The sequence below is a fragment of the Tachypleus tridentatus genome, chromosome 7 (assembly GCF_004210375.1).
Source record: "Tachypleus tridentatus isolate NWPU-2018 chromosome 7, ASM421037v1, whole genome shotgun sequence".
NCBI classification, from domain to species: Eukaryota; Metazoa; Arthropoda; class Merostomata; order Xiphosura; family Limulidae; genus Tachypleus; species Tachypleus tridentatus.
Genome location: NC_134831.1, coordinates 11,222,691 through 11,248,004, shown reverse-complemented (window position 1 = coordinate 11,248,004; position 25,314 = coordinate 11,222,691). Strand labels below are relative to the sequence as shown.

The following is a 25,314-nucleotide window of genomic DNA, read 5'->3' as shown; positions in this document are numbered from 1 at the left end:
TGGGTGGTTATGACTAGCTGCCTTCCCTCTAGTCTTACACTGTTAAATTAGGAACGGCTAGCACAGATAGCCCTCGAGCAGCTCTGCGCGTAATTCAAAACAAACAAACACTCAACTATCTATGCTGTGCCAAAACCAAACCAGACTTTACTCTGAGGGTCGTGGGTTCGAATCCCCCGTCACACTAAACATACTCGCCCTTTCAGTCGTTTTGAAGTTACAAGTGACGGTTAATCTCACTATTCGTTGATAAAAATTAGTCCAGGAGTCAGCGGTGGGTGATGAAGACTAGCTGCCTTTCCTCTGATCTTACACTGCTAAATTAGAAACGGTTGTCGCAAATAGCCCTTGTGTAGCCCTGCGTGAAAATTCAAAACAAACAAACCTTCCATAATCTCTCATTTATTTGAATACTTTAGTACTTTCTAATTACAGAAACACTATCACAACATATCAGTTTAATTTAGAACTCTTCTGTGTATATATATATGCAAAAACGGCTCGTTTGAGTTGAGAAAATATTTTACGTAGAAGAGCAAACAACCTTCTTCGGTCATCGTTAGGTTCACAAAGAAAGAAAGAGGTAACTGACCGGAAGCTGACCACATGTTTGGAAGGGGTTGTGTAACTGAGTGTCGGAATGTAGAGGGCGGTGTTAGATGTTTGAATATATAATTTTCTCACAAAACCATCAACATAATTTCACAAAACAGAAAGCTAAAAAACAATCTTACAAAAAGACACATTAATTTCATTAAAGACCTAAAACAAGACAAAAACATAAAAATTCTAAAAGCAGATAAAGGTAACGCTATAGTCATAATGAACACGAAAGAAGAACATCCTATCAGACACGAACAAATTTAAACCAATACACACAAATCCAACAAAGACACATGAGACACAACTGAACAAATTACTACTAAAAATAAAAAAAAGCCAACACAATTTCACAAACACTTTATTCCTACCCACGTAAAACCGACTCACACACACCACAAATATACGGCATCCCCAAACCTCACAAACCAGATTGTCCATTACGACCAATAATATCCACATATGAATCGTTTAATTACAATCTTGGTAAATACATAGCATGGGCATTCTCCAAATATGTAACACAAGCCAGCTCATTCATCAAAGACTCTTTTAATTTCAAGTCTAATCTAAATCAACTTAATCATAAAGCCTTAATGGCCAGTTTCGATGTTATATCCCTCTTTACAGAAGTTCCAACCACTGAAGCCTGCAAGATAGCCTTAGAACTCTATATCCGAGACCCTAACCCAACTATAGACATTTCCAGCAACCAATTAGCAACCCTCATAGAATTCACCACGATAAACACAAACTTCATGTTTAACAACCACAACTATATACAAACAAATGGCCTAAGCATGGGCAACCCAGTGTCACCAGTTCTAGTCAATATTTTTATGACACAAGTTGAAACACAAGCAATTAACACAGCATTACATCCACCACTATACTGGTACAGATATGTAGATGACACGGTTGCGGGATTCAGATCTACAGAACACATACTTAATTTTTGCAATCACGTTAACTCTATACATTCCAACATTAACTTCACATGTGAACAGGAAGAAAGCAATCAAATATCATTTCTTAACCTCAAAATTACAAGAACCGACACACAATTCAAAACAGAAATCCACCGAAAAATCACCCATACTGGACTATACATTCCTTGGGACTCAGCACATGAAACAAAACAAAAACTCAACATACTAAGAAACTATATAAACACAGCCATAAAACTATGCTCACCAGATAAAATTAACGATGAATTAGACAAAATAAAACAACACTTCATCAACATCAATAAGTTTCCTATACAAACCGTAGAAAACATTATACGCACACACCTAGACAGAAAGCAAAATCAACCAACAAAAGTAAATATATCTCACGAATCAAAAAATCACGAAACCATATACTGCTGCATACCATATATTCCCGACATCAGCAGACAAATAACCAACATTTGGCAAAAACTAGTAACAAAATATGACATTCCAGTTAATACCAAATTCATTCAAAAACCAGGCACAAAACTGAGGTCTATACTATGTAAAAACTACACTGACAAACAACACACCAACATTACTTATAAAATACAATGTGATAACTGCCACGACTTCTATATTGGAGAAACAAGTAGAAAAATGGAAACCAGATTCAAAGAACATAAAAAGTCACCTTCACACGTTTTCGAACACTGCAAGTCAAATAAACACAACATAACCATAGAAAACACTCAAATACTGAATAAAGAAGCAAACATACACAAACGCAAAATTAAAGAAGCCTTACTTATACAACAACTTAAACCCAAAATAAACCAATATAAAGGAACGCCTTTATACCTATATTAAATATAATAAAATAAAATTATATATTCAAACATCTAACACTGCGCTCTACATTCCGACACTCAGTTACACAACCCATTCCAAACATGTGGTCAGCTTCCGGTCAGTTACCTCTTTCTTTCTTTGTGAACCTGAAGGGACAGCAAAACTGTCATTGAATTAACATTTCAGCCCCTAATATGATGTTTAAACATACAAATTTTGATAAAACAGTTAGCGCACAAGATCACACATAAAAGTTGTAACATATTTTTAGAAAGAAGAACCAAAACTGAAGAAGAATAGTCAAATACGTGAAGGGTTCAATTGTTTTGAGTATTTCATTTTTTTGTTTGTGAAAATCACATTTGGACTTAAATGTCAAAGATATTGAGATAATACTACCATATTGGTAATTTTAAACTAATTATGAAATGGTGAATAACTGTGATGTTTTATTTTGTTCGGCGGGTAAGAGAAGCTGATATTTTTGCTTGTTCATTGACGCTAAATACGTAAGACATTTAAGCAACATTTATGATCGCAACAGAGTAAAATAAATAAAAAACAAAGTCCTTAGCCTTATGAATATACTAATCTATCGATGAAACAATCAGCACTATATTTTAATGTTTAAATACACAAGCAGTTTTAAATATTCCTTGAATTAGAAAGGAAAAGCAGTGTAATTTTGATTTCTCAAATCTTTTCATCTTTGTGTCCGTCAAAAATAAATTCGTGTTGGACTCCACGTCATCACAAAATATCTAGGTAAAAGCACTACCTTGCAAATATCCAATCAGTGATGTAGTTATCATGGGCAAGAAAAACTTGTATATTTTAGAAAACGAGCATACAGTTTTTGATTTTTCAATTATTTTGATTATAATGTACTGGTGATATTAACACGGAGTGTATACCTCCGCGGTGCAAATTTATTTTCAATCCCACGTGGTTATTTAACCCGGGGAAAGATAATTGACTAAATTATTTTGCATTGATACTCTTATAACACAACTGAATTAACTTAGGTGTTTTCCCGAATCTACTGAAATTCTACCAATATTCTATAAGAAAGACATGAAATGATAAAGGTGATAAACTCCATTGACGACTTTCTTGATGGCAAGAAAATAAAAAAGGGAGTTCAGCCAAATCAAACAGAAAAAGAGGAGAAAATGCAAGCAGCTGAAGGAAAAGCCCAAACAGATGTTTCATTACGGATTCTGTACTTGTCGGAATGTCAACATAAGTATTTATCTAAAAAGATTACAAAGTTGTTAAAGAATTGTCATTTATTTGCATTTATTTTCATGACTGATAGAAGGAAAAGCAGCGTGGATAATGGTACACTTTTCCGGAAAATGTAGCCGAAATTGAATTTTCAAACAATCATTTCGAGTATTTATATGTAAAAAAATAAAAGACACTTGAAAATATTTACGCTGTTCTGTTTTTGTACTGTGTGTTCGATTTCAGTATTCAAATTCCACAGAAATCGGCAATACATCAGGAAATTTTGCCATCCTGAAATGTACATTACGTGTTAATAATATAATCCTGTCCGTCTCTTTCTAGAGAAGTAGATGGCGCTAATTGGCACGTCAACGACCACGATGGCTGCAGAAAACCAGAGTTGCAATATTGCAGATATAGAAAATACTGACCAAAAAGTAACTGATACAATTTTTCACAAGAAAACTTTTACCTTGGAGAGTATCCTTTTGATTGTGTTTTAAAATAACGAAATGAGAATTGCATGTTTCTAGCTCAAAGAAAATTAAATATTGCGCATGCAAATATTTTTGAAGCAGTTAACTCACTCTTAACTTTGAATAATTTGTGATAAAATTCAAAACTGTGAACTACAGATTTTCCATAATACTTATAACTCACCCATTTTCGAATTGGAGTAATATTATTAATATAAGTTACTGAAGGTGACGGCAAAGTACTGTAACTCGAGCTTGGCCAAATCAGGCTAAAATTATTAAATTAATACGTGGCTATTTCTACCTAGTTTTCTGTAAATTATAGGATGGGGGTTATAAAGGTGTGTTTTATATGGTGTAATAAAATACCTTGATCATAAAAGTTATTTTTGGTTTAAGTGTAATAAATTGGTAGTTAGATGATATAAAATTTTATTGTATAAGGAAAAACTGTGTAAATTTTACTTCTCCATATGGTTGACTTATTTGACAACTTAAACTATTAGTAATAGTATAACCATATAACATAATGTAGTATTAGTTAAGCAAATAGAAACGTTACTTATCTTACACCTAATTCCATAAAAAAAACCAAAAAAACTTTTCCACATACAGCATAATTGATTAATGGTAAATTTGGAGCAGTTTATTAGTCCATTAAGTGAAAAAGTCATACTAGTAACAAAAACAGTTGATACAATTGAAAAAAATGTCATACCAGTAACAAAACAAAAGCTGATGTACTGGAAAAGGAAATGTCATACCAGTAACAGTTAATGTTAACCTGAAGATGATCTATGAAGGTCAAAATGTTCTCTGCTTGTCAGTAAAAGTGTTGATACCCATACAAGCCATTCTGAGATACAGTGTTATTTCAGGTGGGTTTCAGAAGTGTCATACTAATAACAAAAAGTTGATATAATATACTGAGAAAAAACTAAATGTCATAACAGTAACAAAAAAGTTAATATACTGTAAAAAAACAAGTTGATAATAATATACTGAAAAAACACAAAAACAGTCATATCACTGCTGCAGAATACCCTAACTACCCTTTCTTTTATATTTTGTTTTACGTAAAAATATTTAATTTTAGTGTCTATAGCACAGTTGTGTTTCATATACACCAAACTAAACTGTAACATCTATGCACATTATTCCAGACCAATTTAAACAATAATAAGGAATCTTACCATGCCCTTCGTGAAAGAGTTGTACGTGACCTGTTGTTTGACCTTTGTTCTGAGGACAGATGCACTGACATATTGTTGGCCAGCATTATCTGCATTTTCCTTCATGCATCTTTACATAAACTTGAAACTGAGACAAATAATTAAATAATGATTTCATGTTGCATAAAGATTTGGAATTATGAGGAACCTTTCTCTGAACTGTTTTCATTAAGGCAAAATACGTTCTTTAATAAGTGCACACAGTATTTCAAGTGATGTGTAACTAGTGATTTGTGGAGAGAGAGAACTTTGACTTTTAATCAATATGTCCATAAAGAAACCATTTAATAAACACTGTGCCAAAATTAATTTCTTCAGTCATCCTAGTGAATGGTTTCTATCTATATTAATTTGTATTTATTAATTATAGTTCCCTCAATGTTATTAAATAAGAAAAAGCACTGATCACTAAGGCTTTCCATTTATAACAAAGATTCAGTTTAGTCTTGTTGATTTATCCTATTCACTTACACTTACTGTACCACTAGTCTGTCCAAAGTGTTTGCAACAAAAATGTTTTAAATTGATTAGTAATTGATCAGATATTTGTAGTTCCTAATTTTTAAAATCAGTTAGTTCTCATGTCCTAATAATTTAGGTTTTGTTAGGTGTGTTAAAATAGTATTTTGAGCATAGCATGCTTTTTAATTTATGGAAAAAGTTGTAATGGTTTAATATCTCTTTCACTGTCATGTGACATTAAAACATTAGTAGGAAACTCTTGGTGACAAGAAACCCACTTGAAGTAAAAATTCATGTTAACAGAGATGACCTAGAAAGGTCGAAACATTGTTCTCTGCTTTATTAGTAAAAGTGTTAATACCCATCCCAGCTGTCTTGAGATACATTACTAGGGATCATACAGTTGGAGTCAAAACTGAATAAGATAGTTGCTATAATATTTAAAAGTATTTTATAGAATGTCTGGTATCAGTTGTGTATAGTTATATCTTTAACTGAATCAGTTCTCCAGTTGGTAAAGGACTCCCAGCAACAACATGGACTTCGACATGGAGACTACCAGCGGTACAGGTAAGATGCTTGAAGTGTCGTGTGTATTTCTTTTATATGTATATCCCAATCTGTGATAATTTGTTTTGTGATGACACTCAGAGCTTCAATAACAGAAATAAACTAAACAGTTGTAACACCAAAACTAAAGAAAAGATTTCAACAATCTCCAAAATTTGAACACATACTTTGTTTTTATTAGTTGTGTGGTGCAGTACAATATACATTGTTTTTATTTCTGGTCTGGTGTGGTACAATACACATTGTTTTTATTAGTTGTCTGGTGAGGTACAATACACATTGTTTTTATTAGTTGCATTGTGGAATTGAACATGTATTGTATCTGTTAACTTTCTGATTTACAGTATACATATAACTATTTATATGTATAGTTTATGATATTCAGCAGATTCATATGTACTTCATATTGTTATGATTGCTATTTAAAAATTATCCAAGTTGTTTATCAACTTATTTATTCAAGTGTAATAATCACCAGTAAACAAAAAATATGTAAACACTTGTTTATTGGACTTGCTTCTTACAAAATATGGAATTTATATATTTATGTATTCTGAATTAACAGTATTTTATTAAGTTTGTTAACATGTGTAATGTGTGTGAAAGTCATGTAATTTTTCATGTGTTCAAAATTCAGTCTTCTTGTATTATGTGTAATTGTTATCATTTATATTCTAAATGTTTTTTTGTACAAAATCTTACTTTTTTTCCTGACGGGCTTGGCATGGCCAGGTGGTTGGTGTGCTCGACCTTTAATCTGAGGATCGAGGATTAAAATCCCTGTCACATCAAACATGCTTGCCCTTTCAGCCTGGGGGCATTATAATGTTATGGTTAATTCTTCTATTTATTGATAAAAAAAAGTATCCCAAGAGTTGGCAGTGGGTGGTGATGACTAGCTGTCTTCCCTTTAGGCTTACACTGCTAGGTTAGGGACAACTAGTGCAGGTAGCCCTTGTGTAGCTTTGCACAAAATTAAAAAACAATAAATTTTTATTCCTGACAGTACAATAACTGCTTATAAGTATTCACTAAATTCTTATGAATAATGAAAACTATATTAATGTTGTTGAAAATGTTTGTGACAAGAACAAAATGTTTTGCTGTTTATCTTCAGTGAAGAAAATCACAGCAGAAAGTTGAATGTGACACCTAAATGTTAATTATTTAAAGGTTTAAGCAATTTGATAGAATGCTGTATGTTTATTATATGAACGTACAGCAGGTTATTTTATAATAATTGAATATGGCATTTGGTATACTGAAGTTGATTTGTTGATTTTCAGGAGTTACTGTACCAAGAGGATTAGACGGATCAGGAAGTCACTTCACTTTATTCAAGGAACGAAACATCGTTTCCATCCAAAAAAAGTTACAGAGGATGTCCTCACTGATGTCAGGTGTGAATAAATCCTTATAAAAGTCACGACTGAAGTTTTAGAACAATTTTATGCTCTATAAATACTTTTTATCTTTAATTTAGATAATATCTACTATTTTATTTTAAGACAAGCAGAATAATTGGAAAAGAAAAATGATGTTCAGTCACTTTTTAGTGCTATTGCATGAATAAGTTGTTCTGTTAGACACACAAAGACGTATTAACTGGGTAACGTGTGCAGAGATTTAAATTTGACTGGTGTTGGTGGTGGATATTAAACAGACACATACGCATTAGGTATATATCCCATCAACATGCACATACATCATATACAATGTGGAAATTAGAAATACATGAATTTTAGGCTTAGTGTTTTTCTGAAACAAATAATTATTTTAGTGTGTTTTAATTAGATTAGTTAGGTATGGACACCTTGTTTTAGGTGTTGTTTCTTTACATACAGTTAAAATTAAACTTACAGCCTTAGTGCATTAATGATACGTTTCAAGTACACTTTCTTCTGCCTGAATCTTATCTCAAATAAGGCCATTAGGATTAATTTCTGATGTTTTAGGCATAGTACTAGGTTTTAGGATACTAAGTTATAATAGTTTTATTGAAATAAAGAAGTATAATAAACATTACCCAAGTTAGATGGATAATTTATGTGTCTGAAAAATTTAAATTTATTGTTTCTATTATTATTTTGTAGCTGTAGAGAATTTGATATATTAGTTAATTATTTAAATGAGTATTTAGTTTTGTGACAGTAGAGATGTAGAGTACGTAAGAGTTGAAGTATTAGTAATTAATAGTGTTGGTATAAGTTAATGTTAGTGCTAGCTTCAGTTACAATTTAATATGTAAAATAACTGAATGTTAGTTAAATTTACAATCACTGGACAGGTAATTGTCTTAAGGACAACCATATCAGAGGTTGCCCCAAAAAAAATACCCTCAAGAAAAGACCCAATTACAACAACATTAATGTACAAAGACCCTAAAAAACCCCATCATAAGGATTTTAAGGTTTTTATTCATTTCCAAAAGTTTCAGTTAATATTTGATTAACAGTTTTACATCTTTTTCAACAAATGTTACTAATGAAACAAACTGATTTAACATACTGTCCAGAACAGAAAGTTTGATGTGTAAAACAGCATTATTGGCCAGTCAATAAAGGAAACGCTTCCTAACGTTTTGAACACCATTTAGTGGATTATACCAACATTTCTCTCTTACAAAGTACCTTTATATATATAAAGCAAAATGGACTGAAAGGTAGTTTTATTGTTCATTGTGAATTACATTAAGTTACTGTTACAAAATATTAGTTGTTATTGTGAGTAAAAATAAAATGTTTAGAGTTTATAATTTAGATTTAGAAATTTGATATGTGGGTTTACACTGGGTATGTGAAAGATGCTTGCTAACTAATGAAGAATCAAACTGGTCAGTTGACACAACTATGTAACATGCTTGATTCTTCAACTGTTAGTGGTCAGAGAAGTTTAATTTCTTCACTGTGTATTACTTTAGGTACCTTTACCTGCCACTGATGTTAACAGAAAGAGCTTGGGCTTACGCCATGCAGCTGAAACATGAAGCTAATACAGAACCGAGGAAGCGCTTCCATCTCATTCGTCGGCTGCAGAAAGCTGTGAAACATGCTGAAGAACTGGAACAACTCTGTAGTAGTTCCAAGTGTGATGCTCGTACAAAGTTAGAATCTCAGGTGAGTGTGGTTGTCAGACACAATCACACTGAATATTCTACTGGTATTGAATTAGTACTTTCATAAATCCTGTAAGTTTGTTTATAAGTTCTAATTTAATTATTCCAAACTTTCTATGTGATGGAAAGTGCTGTATGAACTACATGTTATGCAAATTCTGTTATGTAAATTTTTCCAATATTAATTTTGTCTACAACCTCACTGAACTACACTAACCTTCTGTGATATTACTTATTAATCATGTCTACAACCTCACTGAACTACATTAACATTCTGTGATATTACTTATTAATCATGTCTACAACCTCACTGAACTACATTAACATTCTGTGATATTACTTATTAATCTTGTCTACAACCTCACTGAACTACATTAACATTCTGTGATATTACTTATTAATCTTGTCTACAACCTCACTGAACTACATTAACATTCTGTGATATTACTTATTAATCTTGTCTACAACCTCACTGAACTACATTAACATTCTGTGATATTACTTATTTTCAAAAGTTAAAGGTTTTTAAGATGTTTTTGATTTCTATCAGAACTACTTTGTTATTTGTACATAGTGTTCTAAACAACTCTTAATTTGTATCTTTTAAAATACTACTGTTCTTCTTCCCACTTATGAATGTTGGTATTTGAGTTTTCATAGTATTAAAACATACATGTTTCTTGAATATTCTGTTTTAAAATGATTCCATATCCTCATGATTCATGGTGACATCTATATGAATAAAATGTTTGTTGTTACTATAAAAATAGGCATACACTGCTTGGATTCAAGGATCACTGAACTTTGAGCTGCAACAGTGGCAACCAGCCATGGAGTGCTTTGGGAAATCACAGTAAGTTAGAAAACCTATAACACTTATACAAAGATGTATGTATATAATTTAGATATACAGTATTTACACTGGTTCATAAACAGAATTTAGTCAATGTTCCAAAATGTCTTTGATAGTTTCAATATTAAAAAACGGGACAGATAATTACTTTAGAAAAAACTTGTCATGTTCAACAGCACAATCGTGGATTAACATTGTGTTATGAAGTACTTGTTTCAACTGGAACACTTAGGTAGCTGGATGTGAAAATTAAACATTTGACACTTTTTAATAAAAGTAATAATGTTTCATTAAAGCTATCAGATTTTTAGTTAATTAAATCTTTAGTACAGCTTGTGAGAAGGCATATAAATATTTCCTAAGATGTAAATCCAGAGTTGACCTGTTCTGAAGAGTTAAATAACTGTTTTTTGCCTAACTTCCAGCATGTCGTGTGTGTAGAAATTTTGTGACTAATTCCTTCTTCAAATGTTTCTTTTATGTGCAAGTTTGGCTCTTGGATAAGAATTAATAGTTGTAATTGGAAGTGTAATCAACAGGTTTGGACAGCTGCAATATGTACAGATGTTTTACTCATTATGTATTCAGTTTATTCATTTACACTTTGCTGAACAACATGGAAAGACCTATACACGCTGAATATGAAGGAAAGATATCTAACTGTTGAAAGACTACTTGCTTTCAGTTTTGTTATTTCATGCATATTTCAACAAATTAAGCCTTAAGCCAGTTTTGTGAGAGTAATGGCTCAGTTTTTGTGTTCTGTCTTGTACGTGAATGATTTATAATATAGTATTTATTTAAAAAAAGAAAAGTGACTTAAAAGTGTTTTTTCACCCTTTAGGACCATCTATGGAAAGCTGGCTTCTGCTCTTAGTGAAGATGATGTAATACTGTACAAGCAGAGAGTTGATGAACTTTCACCCAACATTCGTTACTGTGCTTACAATATTGGAGATGAATCTGCCATCAATGATTTGGTGCAGATGAGATTGTCAGGGAAGTCTGTTGGAGAAGACATTCTAGCTGGAGATCTGGATGTAAGTTCTGTCCCATTGTTCTAGAACAATCCTTCCATGAACACTTGAACTTAGGCTAAACTTTCACATCACTTGATTTGTTGTTGCTGGCAGGCTTCTAGTTGCATGTACAGCAGTACATTTTGATGACTTGTAGTTGTGTCCACTTTCTCTTGTATAAATATTATTGTTGAAAAATTGTTAAACTAATGCTGTTTAGAACAATTTTATTAAGTTATAAAGCAAATGTTATATTATTTAACTCCAGTAATATTTACTCTCCACCATATTTGTCATTTTTAACTGGTAGTTTTTGTTTAACAAATTTCATTATTAGAAAGTTTGTAAGTTTTCACAGTTTAGTTTTCTTTTATATATCTGTGATAATTTGTGCTTTAGTTTTAGGGTTATCATTTCATGAAATATTATAAGTCTGATGTAGTTAAATGTTAAATACAGTTTATATATTTAATGTTTAACTACATAAACCAAGGTTACTAATAAACATTACAAGGCTTTCATAACAAAATCAGGTTTTAAAAGAAAGTAGTGAGATATTTAAAATATTTTTTTGTAAATTATTTTTTGAGAATTTTGACCAGGCAGCATGCAGAGAAATTTTCATTTTAAGATTAAAAATACTTTCATCTATGAGAAAATTTTGAAATTTCACATGTGAAATCTCTTTAACCTCATATCATATCTTATTTAAGAAAAAAACTTTATTTTTTATTTTTGCTACTGAATCAGAATATCTGTACTTGTTTGATAGAATTGACCGATCTTATAACTACCATAAAGAATCAGGAAGTAAATATATATCATGGTTATTTCTTTCTAGAATTGACTGCAAATTATAACACAAGTATTGAATCTAAATAGCTCCAATTTCATAAATTATACATTTATGTATATATATGGTTATTATATTAACCTTTCAGTCATTGCTGGCTAAGATAGTAGTCACAATTGTGTGGTGCATGTGCATTCATGTTATCTTTTCCAAGAATATAAAACTGACCATTAGTCATTATAAGGTAATCTGTCTTGTTTGTGTTTTAGTGGACTAGTATTTTGTAAAACAGTCACAATTCAGTGATAATACATTATGTATGTGTTATTATATATTATATATGTATATGTGTTGTTACTATTTACAAGTAAAATTTTAAACTTATTGTTCTAAAAATATGAAACAGTATATGAGGAAGTAAAGTGAACAATTATGTCTTCTAGTTATGACTATTGTACTTGGTTACTGCGTGTCATAGTTTACTAGGCCTTAAGAAATTTCACGTGACGGATATAAAACATCTTTATGTTATATATATATTGTTGAGTAACAAAAAGATAATAAATTACAATATCAATATCATAGAAATCAATTATAATTTATGTCATGTAGTAATGGAGCTTTATATGGGAAAAAAAACAACAAAAACAAACAGGCTAAAAGATTCAACTTACCAGCACAAAGGTTTTCTTGAAAGAAAAAAAAGACACCATAATATTTCAAAATGGCTGGAAAAATAATTTTGGGACATTTTGAGCTTTCAATTGGTTATTCTTGTCATATATATATTTAAGTGTATATAAGGGACCCTTTCCAAAAATCAAAGAGGTTAGCAGGGGGCCACTGTGTTCTAGTGGCTTTCTCAGCCCTCTTAACACTCCTACGAAAAGTGGGGCCTAATAAGCCCCAGAGCAACTTGAAAGGTTATTAATATTAGGCTAATAAATTTGTATTTAAATGAAATTGCCATTTCATTTGATTTCATTTCATTAAATATCATTTAAATTTCATTTAAATACAAAATTATTAGCCTAATATTAATAACTTTTCAAGTTGCTCTGGGGCCTATTAGGCCCCACTTTTCGTAGGAGTGTTAATGTATCAGGACACTATATTGTTCTTTTAAACCAAAATTTCAAGAAGGTAGATTGTGTTTTTAGTCTGCTCAAAATATACTATTTTTCAGACTGAAATACAGCTGAGTTACTCAACTTTATAAATTGTAGTGGAATTCTGTGGTATCAGTGGAGTTATTTGATATTTTGTGGTTATCTAACTGTATATATAAAACCTAAAAAAAATATTTCGTATCTTCCATGCACAAAACCTTAATTAAAAGGTTTAGGAATCTATGTCAAGCAGCAACCCAGTGGTACCAAGGTCTTAGCTAGGAGAGATAGTTGTTTGTGTTAATTCTTCATTTACTTTTCTGTGTATTAAGAAAAAATAAGTTTAACAACTAATTTCTAAATAGTAATAACTTATATAAGTATATAAAATATAATAATTGTAATATAACTGTATATTACAAAATAGTAGTCTACTAAAACACAGCCAAGACAGAATCACTTTATAGAGACTGAAGATCAGTTTTGTATTATTGGATACGGTAACATAAGTGTATGTGTGCCTCATCATTGTAACTTCTCTGTTGTTAGCCATCTGCAGCTAAGGGTCAATATAATAAATATACTATGTTATATGATTTAAACTATTTAGTCTAAACATGTCTTTTCATTATAATTTGTCATTCAAGGACACAATAAGCATACTTTGTACTTATTTCCTAATTTTCTTACAGTAGTTATGAGATTGGTCAAATCTACCAAATCCCATACAGATATTTTTTAGTGAAGTTAAAAGATAATATATGGTTGTTGTTTTTTAAAGAACCATTTGATAAAAACTATTTGGACATTATAGGGATTTCACATGTGAAACTTGAAAATTTTCTGATGCATAAAAGTATTTTTAATCTTAAAACGAATATTATTTTGCATGTTAGATTGGCAACATGCTGAAATAAAGGCATGATAAAAATGTTGCTTAACAAACCTTAAGATGCAGTAAAAAATTTTTGAAATTTTGTGTATGTAAACCTTGTTATATTTACTGATGATCTGTGATTAGTACGTGATTACTAATTTAAAAGTTTTATCATGAAGACTATAACAAACACAAAATGACTTGAAGGTTGGTCCCAAGGTCTAAGTCCATTATGACAAGAGATATGCAGTGTATGTAGTTAAACATTCAGTTTATTGAATATTGTTTTAAATTATTATCTCCATGAGAAATAATGATCCTAGCCATATCCCTTCACAAATATTTGTTATCTTTCCAGTTATATTTTGCATGTTTCTTTTTAAGATATTCTTATATAAAAAAATTGAATTGGTTTTTGAGTTTGGTTGGTACTCCTTCCTAGCATTTAATATCCCAGACTCGGGAAAAGCAGGCTGCTACTTTATCAGAGGTAACCTGGCTTGGGCGAACCGTGCCTGTCAAACAAGAAAAAGTGCGAGTGTTTTTATTGAATGCTCAGGAAGTGGAGAATGAAGTGAAAAGAGCCCCAGATTTAACAACAAAAATTGAAGTTTATGAAAGGTTACTCATGGAATGCAAAGATGCTCTACAGATTCTTCGAGATGAATTAAAATCTGATCAGGTAAAAGTGAAATAATGAGATATTAATGTTCTGACATCAGTATATATGTTATCTGATTGTATGTATTTAAATTTAGCATTTGTTTAAAAAGTTCATAATCTTCATGTATTTCTAATCAAAACTTTTATTTGCATGAATATTTTCAACTTGTGTTTCTTCCTTTCATGAAATGTGTATTTGTTATTTAAGAGTTATTATGTAGAATAATAAAAGTTTGTTTCCATGTAAGTTTCTATGTGATAATTATTTCTTTATTTACAGAGCTTTAAGACTCGCAGCCAGGCTGGGGATGGATCGGCAGTTTCAAGTCTTGCATTCCTTCACTCTTACTTGTCTTATATTAGATTGAGCAAAACGGTAGATCGGAACCTTCTGATGATAGATTCACTCAGGAGTGCTCTCTCTTCTTCCGATGAGAGGAACGGTGATGGGAAGAAAAAAAACAAACCACAGGATCTCATCCGGCCTTATGAGATAATAATTCAGGTTAGGACTTAATTATGGAATTATATTAGCCAAAAATAGATAATTAAACCAGTACCAAAACTCATTCTGTCAACAGGTGAAAATCTAACAAAACGAATACTATTAATAGGTAAAAATGTAACAAAACCCATGCTGTCAACAGTTGGTAACTTAATAAAACCCACATTTTCAACAGATCATAGTTTAACCTTTTTCAAATACCATTGATATGAGTTTATTGTAGGTCTGCTGCTGTTTGATGTGTTAAACATACAAAGTTATCAACCTTTCTGGCAGTTGTGGTGTGTTGTGGACTGAAAATAGAGACATGGTTATCAACCTTTTTGGTAGTTGTGGACTGTACATACAGACATGGTTATCAACCTTTCTTGTCATTGTGGTATATTGTTGTGGACTGGACATACAGATATGGTTATCAACCTTTCTGGTGGTTGTGGTGTGTTGTTGTGGACTGAACATACAGGCATGGTTATCAAACTTTCTGGTGGTTGTGGTTACCTGTATTGTTTAAAGTTATTCTAATGTCTTATGGTAATAACACCACTACTGCTATATAATGGAAGTATCATGAAAATATGAGAATTCAGTTTAACCCAGAGCAATGCATAAAACATTCTTTCTTTACAGTTTGTTGGTTTTATAATAAAAAATCATGTCAGTAAAGTTATCAATTCTTTAAGTTACCAACATTTTGTTAAATTTTTATTCTGTCACTGCTTCCAGGAACCTGAATATAATTCATTATTTTTGGAAAAATTAATTCGCTACATGGCATCATCTAGTGGTCATTTACTACTCTATTACATGATGTCAGTTAGTGGTCATTCACTAGACCATCACATGGGGTCAGCTAGTTGACATTCACTACTCCATTACATGTGATCATGTTGTGGTAATTCACTACACCTGAGGTTCCTAAACTATGGTGTGCATCTCTAGGTGGTGGGTCTGTGATAATATTCAAGGGAGTCTGCAGTAATACATCAAATTTATAAAATTAAAAGCAATGACATTATACAACTAATACAGTAATATATATAAATCCCATATTACTAATTGTGATTAACATAACTTGTATTATGTAAATTTGTTGCCTGCCTGACACTTGTTGCAGGTGATCGCAGGAAACAAGACGGTTGATTTCTGGTTGGATTGACACACCATTACAGTGTATATGTTAGTGTCACAGGTAATAGTTATTACCATAATTGCATGGATACTGCTGGAGTTGGTAACAGTGAGTTATAATTTATTTTTAGAATTTCTGACATTTTTTAAGTCACTTATAAAATTATGGACCAGTATCTTAAATCTAGAGTAATAACAAACCACAAGCTAAGTGACACTAGTGGTAGCCTTATTACATCAGGGTCTGATGTTGGAACTTTGGAGCATAAACCAAAACAGAAAAGGCATAAACACTGTGATGAATATTTAGGTTTACTTGTGCTGGATTAGAAAATGATCAAAAACGTCAGTGTGTTATGATGTATAATCTAACTAAGCCATGAAACCATTAGAGCTTCTTACGCATTTCGAAACAAAACATAATGAATATAGTAGTGAACCTGTTGAATGTTTTCAAATTAAAATATGTGAAATGTGTAGAAAACAAACATTATTAGAAAAAATAGCAACTGGATGTTTTATATGGAGCATCTCTTTTGATATAAAAGACCAGAAGTGCACATACTCTTGGAGAGAAACTAATTTTACCTGCTGCAAAAGTAATTTCAGATGCAATGGATGGAAATAATGTAGCTAAAGACCTTGATTTGATTTCACTATTGTTCAACACTGTTAAACATTGAATTGAAGATATGGCAGGAATGTTAAAAGTCAATTAATTACAAGAGTACACCAAAACCACTATTATTCTCTGTAATTGGATGAAACTACAGATGTTGCTAGTTGTCCCAAATTGGTTGCATTCGTTTGGAATGAATTTCATGGAAGATTTACGAAGATCTCATTATTTTGCCACTTCTTATGGCTACATCTAAGGCTGTATTTAACAATTAGAACACGTTTTTTAACAACAAATGCAACTGAACAGTCAAAATATGATGGAATAAGTTTAGGAGTTTGTGTAGTATCAGTTAAGAACATTGGATTTGTTGCACATGTTAAGGCTGGCACATACAGTTACATGGACTTGCTGTACACACAAAGAAGCATTGGCTGCAAGAAGAATGGATAGAAAGCAAAAGACAACAATGGACACAGTAGTAAGAGTCGTCAGCTTATAAATGCTCACCCACTAAGTTTTTTAATATTATTTGTGATGATATAGGTAGTAAATATAAACATCTCATACAATCGTATGTGCTCCGGTTGTCTTGTGGCAAAGCTCTCGGTCGAGCGAACTCTTCCATGAATCTTCTTGGCTGACTGTTGTGACCTATTTATTGACATATGTACTCATTTGAATGGACTAAATTTAAGCTTTCAAGGTGCAGCTGTAATTATATATAGAGCTGATAAAAAATAGAAGCTATAATAAAAAAAACTTTGATTAACAAGCACACTGCTCTCAAAACTGTAATTACGAGTTATTACCAACACTCAGTGCTTGTCTTCAAGAATCTAAGAAGAAAAAGAAACTTTCCAATGGGGTACAAATCATTATTATTCAGAATTTGCATACTTTAGAAAGAGATTTTAGAATCTACTTTTCTCCTGATTGTAATAGTAAGTGATTCAGAGATTCATTTTAAGTATTGAAAAATTTAACTTCAGTTGAAGGAAATAGCCTCTTATTTTTCTTGTGACACTTCTCTAAAGTCATTTTTTGGCCAAACTAACATGTGAGGTGTGATTATACTGAACTGTTGTTAAAAACAATAAAATATTTAATGTCATTTCCTATAATCTGTTTATGTAAACAAGGTTTGCTTATATAAAACATACAAGGTTAATTCATGTACTGCAATGTTTGGTGAAAAACATTTGATGACAAGTAAATAAATATTATAAATTGAGTTTAACATGTGAAGTATAAGTAAGATCTAGCATAAGAAACTGACTAGAAGTAAAATAGACTTCTAATATATGGTGAGTACAGTTTGATTATAAATCATGAAATATGTGAGTAATACAACAGTTATGGGACATGATACAAATATTGGTATCAGAACATGTTTGTCTATGACTGATATATGAACCTGCTATCACTTTTATGTTTGTTAGTGGGTGTTACTTGCATTTGTTTATTACATGCATGCATACATAGTTTTAAAATAGTCTGTACTTTGTTATATAAACATAAAAACTGTATTTTTCCTTTAATTTATGGCTGAATATTGCCTTTAAAGGAAATTATGATATAATAATTCTTGTGAGAAGAGGTTAATGAATACATTTTGTGGTTACTTCTCTCTTTTGTTATCGTTAAAATAACTTTAGATTTAGTGATTTAGATGTGATATTTGAAGTTAACAGATTATTTTCTATTTCCTTAGAATTTAAAAGAAATAATTCAGCTGCCAGGAATTGACCCTGGATCACAGTTTGTTGAGAAAATTCAAGCAGAGATTTTAGCATATAAAGCGATTAGGTAAGTCATTCTGATTGTATGGAATCTGTATGATGAAATTAGCATGTTAATATGAGTGTTGTTATAAATCACCTGCTAAATCTTTAGGAAATACTCATGTAAAGAAATAACTGTGAACTATCTGGTTCTTAGTTATGAAATAACCATGAATTATATCAGTTCTGGTCAAAGCAGTAAAACTTCTTGAAAGGAATAAACAATATAAAATAGTTGTGAATTTTCATAAGAACTTAACCTTCAGTCAAAAGTTTTATTATACTAGATTTGATAGTGTTTGTATACCAACATACCACTGTATGAGACTGTGTGTACTTAGAACTGTTGTACCATAATAATAATAAAGCCTTCAAAACATGTTTTAACATATACTTAATTAAGCAACTAATGAACCTTACTTTTTGGTTAATAATGAGATTTATGATAAAGTAGATGAGATGGGACAAACTTAACCCAATAGTTTTCGGATGTTACTTTGTCAACATGAAACAGATAACTTCAAGAATGTCGTGTACAGTTAAAACCAGTATATTATAGTAAACATCCCAGTATTAAGTTCAGTGTTGAACATCTTTGTAATTACAAACATCCTCTCTTAGACTTTCTTCATAACAATATTGGAAAATATGTACATTAAATTTTCTCACCAAAAGATATTTATGTCTGGACTGTATGTTAACTTTAGTAACTTTGAAACAGAGTGAAAATACTGATTCACAAACATGTAATTTAACCAATAAATAAGGATTTTTATAAGATATTAAATATTAAGTCATTTCTAATAACAAAAAAATTACTTTCTAACAGATACTATAAATCAAATTATTCATGATAAGTAAGAGTGCCTTCTAGCATGAGAAGTGATGAGATAAAATATACTTTTATCGTATATTGGAAAGCAGGTGATAAACATTAGAAATCAGTTAAGAATATAGTACATCAGTACAGGTGTCCTAAATGTAGTTTAAGTTCTAGGAGTAGTGTGTTAAAAACGTGTGTGTATATATATAAGGGCAAATATGTAACTTTGAGATTTATGTGATGTTCAAGTATTAAAAAACATGAATTATGCAACCCTTATCGACTCAGTGGTAAGCTTGTGCATTTATATAAAAAACTGGCTTTTGATAACTGTGGTGGACATAGCATTGATAGCCCGCTTTACACAAACAACAAAGTTTAACAATAAATAAGATGGGGCTATACAGAGGTAATGAACAAATAAAAAGAAAGTTTAAAAATCTTTTTTGTAATTAATAATAAACAGAAGCTAAGATTTAAAAATATCTATTAATTGGTAGATTTGAACTCAGATTAAATGAAATTTGTCTATTAGTAACCATTTCACTGTTCTGCACATCTATAGATATTTAAGGTTATTTTGCTGCTATTTGAAATTTAAACTGAAATTTGTTTGTACCAGGGACCCATAGATGCCACCCCAGTGCCTTTACATAGTTGGGAAAAAAATGTGTACAGTGTAATTATTAGGGATGTATGCAAGTACTTTTAGTGATTTAACTTGGTGTGATAAGGTTATAATTGTATGATGTAGTTGTGTTATTCAAGATCAAGGAGTATGGCACCTCATCTTAAAAATGTAAGTTCTGGGCTTACTGTCATATTCTTTGAGGGTTACTCTGGACCTAACTGACCTCTTTGTCCTTCCTCACACCACCAGGCATACACAGAAGTTGTTATATGACTTTCTGGTGTTTATTCTTCACTTCTGTATACTGTACTTTACATCAGAAAGTAGAAATGTTTTTGATTTTTTTGGGGTATGGGGTAGGGTTTCCACCCACCCACCCCAAGCAGTGAAATGGTTAAATGTAATACATCAGGTTTAGGTGTAACACTAACTTGCATTACAAGTAGTTAGGTATAAGACAAGATACAGGAAAACACCTGCAAATGTGAAGATGTAATTTTGCCAATAGTATTTTACTTAGTAGCTAACTATTTCATTTTATAACAACATAATAATGAGACTGGAATGAGTATTTGTCTAAATTAAACAATTTTTGTTCTGATTAAAAGTGAATTATTTCAATTTTAAATAAACTGCCTGTTTAAAAAAAAATATCTATATTCATTCTTTCTAAAGGTGCTATTACATTGCACAAACATTCTCAGCAGCACATAAGTGGACAGAAGCCATGGCACTGTATCAGCGAGTAGAAGAGTATACACAGCATGCTCTCACAGATATGTCACTAAACAAGGTAACTTTCTTGTCTTTCACTAGAGAAGACTGTGTGTCAAAACGTTAACACATAAACAAACTTTTAAGTAAAAATTGTTTAAAAAAAACTCAAAAACCCCAAGAGATAAAACCAACTTAGAAGTAATGATTACACTACTTTCCACTTAAAACTAACTAAGAGAATACTATGAGAATTCTCAGAAATGATGAAACTACAGAGAAAACATCACCTAAAGATAAAAAGTTTTGACATTTCTAACTCTGTATTGCATTAGAATGCTTTTTATTTAAAACCACTTCAAACGTAATGATTAGAATACTTTTGACAAGCCCTGTAATTTATTAACTGGTGCCATTCTGGTACTGAAAACAAAGTAGGACACAATCATCAAGTTGTACATGTGTGTTAAACTGGGAAGATTTTTATATAATTTATCGACGTGGGATATGAAAAGGTTAAGTGAAATGTTTAGTGGTGTGAAACTGGAGAAAATTTTTGGAAAATGTTAAGTTAATATAACTTAACATTTATTGGTATGAAACTAGGGAAATTTTTTGAAAAGGATAAGTAAGTGTAACATTTAGTGGTGTGAAACCGGATCAACCTTAGATCAGAAAACAGTATTATATAATTGGAGTAACTGTTAAAACAATGTAGGTAAATATCAGACTTCTGTACCATGTCGCTTGTTGTATAAGTAAATTTATAAAAACTTTGTTCTTTCTTACAACAAAATATTGTCCGTGTTGTTGTTTTATTTCAGGAGCTTTATTCTTCACTAAAAGAAATACAGGGATTAACAGAAGGATGCAAATATTCGGCACATGCTATGAGAATTCTTGGAAGTGATGAAACTACAGAGAAAACGTCACTGAAAGATAAAAAGGTTTGACATTTCTAACTTTGTGTTGCATTTAAAGTTTTAAGTTTCCAGTTTCCAACAAATATAATACAAATATTTTAAAGTGATATAAATATATTTTATAAAACTTGTTGCACACAACTTGATTTTTGTTTGAGAGAAAACGTTAGTTATTGGGCATGACTTTTGAAATATCAACATAGACATTATTGAGTTAATACACCAGCTAACTAAAGCTTTCCTACAAAGCAAGTGTTCAGAAAATAATTTACAAACTTTATATTAACCTGAGGAGGTTGACATACTTCTATAGAGCTTATTATTATAACATATTCTTTCTACCTCTGGAAGTAGTTTATTGTAGAATGTATAGGTAGTTCACTGTAAAGTGTGGTCTGCCTTTTGAACTATAAACAGTAGCGGTACTAAGTTTACTCTGTTTTGTATAACCCAATGTGCTTATCCCAAGTAATAAGAGTAACTGTCTCCTGATACAGTTTCACCCTGATAACTTCAGTGTGTTCTTTGTAGATAGGGGTTAAAATACTAGACTGTGATTCACAGAATATTTATCTCTAAAGGTGTTATATATGTGAGAGTAAACCACCCTGCTCAGTTAATATAAGTGGTAGTGACTGTTTTCCCTCTGCCTGGTTGTTTGTTCTAATGAATGTCTCAACCTCTGACCTTGCCTTATATTTCACATGTTCCATAAGTTATTATTTTGTTGAAAATACCAAATCTCACTTGTGATGATGTTTACTGTTTTTACTTAGTAATACCAAGGACTGTCTTTCATTGTAGGGTACATAATTCTTATCATAAGTTGTTTCTCTGTATAACTGTATATGTGTTTAGAAAGATTTAACAGTTTTAACAAAACATATCAGAAATTATTTTGATGATAATAGTTTTTTTCAAAATTGCTTTTTTTTCGTGGCAAATTAAAATTTTCTCTTAGTCCTACTAAAGCTAAAAATATTCTAAGTTCACGCCAGTGCAGGAAATGAAAGTAGTGAGTAGTTTGGTCAGATGTTGTTTTGTTTTCAGATGCTCATTGAACGTTTAGACCAGTACTGTGAAGACCAGACGCTTTTGTCTCGACAACCAAACTTAGCTCCTTTCCCTCCAGACTTTAAACCAATCCCCTGTAAGCCTTTGTTTTTCGACCTTGCTCTGAATTATGTGGAATTCCCATCTTTAGAAGAACACTTGGAACAGAAAAAAGGTGGTGGTATTGGTAGTTTTGTACGTGGTTGGCTGGGAGGCTGGAAGAAGTGAAGGCTGTTCTTAATGCTCATGTCAATTTTACAGTATCTTAGTTCCAACAGCAAGTTTTATAAAGGAATAAAAGTAAACTTTCTACAATATAGGTAAAAGAAATATATGATTTTTTAAAATCAGTTTTAGTTCATGTATGTATGGGGACTAAGATAACCATTCTTACAATTATAGTGTATTTTCTTAATATGTTATCACAAAAAATTTAGTTACTTGGATTTTGTTCAGTTGGGAAACAATGACATTCCTAGAATCAACTCTAACTGTTTGAAGTATTTTACTTCAAAACAATATAATGGTAAATAATGGAAGGGTAAGTCTATTGTTAATGCTTGAAGTATCTATCACCTATAAGTTACTGTATTGTCTCAACTGTGACAATTACTTTGTTGTTCATTCATTTACATTGCAAATAAAGCAAGGTTGGCCAGACTTTTTTCAGTTCAGAGTTTTCTTTATATTTTAATCATACAAAAAAGTCCTTCAGTTTTAGTCATTTAGAACAAAAACATCAAGAATTCACAAACATGAACCAATAACAGTTAATATAGTGTAGCCTACAGTTACTGATAACAAGAACACCGAGTATATAACATAAACTCAACTAGTGTAACCTACAGTTACTGATAACAAGAACACCGAGTATATAACATAAACTCAACTAGCGTAACATACAGCTACTGATAACAAGAACACCGAGTATATAACATAAACTCAACAAGTGTAACCTACAGCTACTGATAACAAGAACACCAAGTATATAATATAAACTCAACTAGTGTAATCTACAGCTACTGATAACAAGAACACCGAGTATATAACATAAACTCAACAAGTGTAACCTACAGCTACTGATAACAACAACACCGGTATATAACATAAACTCAACTAGTGTAACCTACAGCTACTGATAACAAGAACACCGAGTATATAACACAAACTCAACTAGTGTAACCTACAGCTACTGATAACAAGAACACCGAGTATATAACATAAACTCAACTAGTGTAACCTACAGCTACTGATAACAAGAACACCGAGTATATAACATAAACTCAACTAGTGTAACCTACAGTTACTGATAACAAGAACACCGGTATATAACATAAACTCAACTAGCGTAACCTACAGCTACTGATAACAAGAACACCGAGTATATAACATAAACTCAACTAGTGTAACCTACAGCTACTGATAACAAGAACACCGAGTATATTACATAAACTCAACTAGTGTAACCTACAGCTACTGATAACAAGAACACCGAAGTATATAACATAAACTCAACAAGTGTAACCTACAGCTACTGATAACAAGAACACCGAGTATATTACATAAACTCAACTAGCGTAACCTACAGTTACTGATAACAAGAACACCGAGGTATATAACATAAACTCAACAAGTGTAACCTACAGCTACTGATAACAAGAACACCGAGTATATAATATAAACTCAACTAGTGTAATCTACAGCTACTGATAACAAGAACACCGAGTATATTACATAAACTCAACTAGTGTAACCAACAGCTACTGATAACAAGAACACCGAGTATATAACATAAACTCAACAAGTGTAACCTACAGCTACTGATAACAAGAACACCGAGTATATTACATACACTCAACTAGCGTAACCTACAGTTACTGATAACAAGAACACCGAGTATATAACATAAACTCAACAAGTGTAACCTACAGCTACTGATAACAAGAACACCGAGTATATAACATAAGCTCAACTAGTGTAACCTACAGCTACTGATAACAAGAACACCGAGTATATAACATAAACTCAACTAGTGTAACCTACAGTTACTGATAACAAGAACACCGAGTATATAACATAAACTCAACTAGCGTAACATACAGCTACTGATAACAAGAACACCGAGTATATTACATAAACTCAACTAGTGTAACCTACAGCTACTGATAACAAGAACACCGAGTATATTACATAAACTCAACTAGTGTAACCTACAGCTACTGATAACAAGAACACCGAGTATATAACATAAACTCAACAAGTGTAACCTACAGCTACTGATAACAAGAACACCGAGTATATTACATACACTCAACTAGCGTAACCTACAGTTACTGATAACAAGAACACCG

General features: G+C 31.5%; 1 protein-coding gene across 1 annotated transcript; it reads left to right on the top strand.

Moving 5' to 3' along the window:
• Nucleotides 1-3,939: 3,939 nt before the first annotated feature.
• On the top strand, nucleotides 3,940-23,624 carry Srp68 (signal recognition particle 68). The gene is made up of 12 exons (XM_076510277.1): nucleotides 3,940-4,094; nucleotides 6,288-6,354; nucleotides 7,641-7,754; nucleotides 9,275-9,470; nucleotides 10,240-10,322; nucleotides 11,167-11,362; nucleotides 14,563-14,802; nucleotides 15,064-15,288; nucleotides 18,750-18,844; nucleotides 20,949-21,066; nucleotides 21,812-21,934; nucleotides 22,961-23,624. The coding sequence occupies exons 1-12, from the start codon at nucleotides 3,965-3,967 to the stop codon at nucleotides 23,189-23,191; spliced, it is 1,818 nt and encodes a 605-aa protein (XP_076366392.1). The 5' UTR covers nucleotides 3,940-3,964; the 3' UTR covers nucleotides 23,192-23,624.
• The last annotated feature ends 1,690 nt before the right edge of the window (nucleotides 23,625-25,314 follow it).

What these genes read in the sequence shown, in the direction of transcription:
- Srp68 (XM_076510277.1), top strand. Translation starts at nt 3,965, where the DNA reads ATGGCGCTAATTGGCACGTCAACGACCACGATGGCTGCAGAAAACCAG. An exon ending in GGAGACTACCAGCGGTACAG is followed by an intron (nt 6,355 to 7,640) that starts GTAAGATGCTTG and finishes GTTGATTTTCAG; the next exon opens with GAGTTACTGTACCAAGAGGA. An exon ending in TTAGCATATAAAGCGATTAG is followed by an intron (nt 18,845 to 20,948) that starts GTAAGTCATTCT and finishes TTCTTTCTAAAG; the next exon opens with GTGCTATTACATTGCACAAA.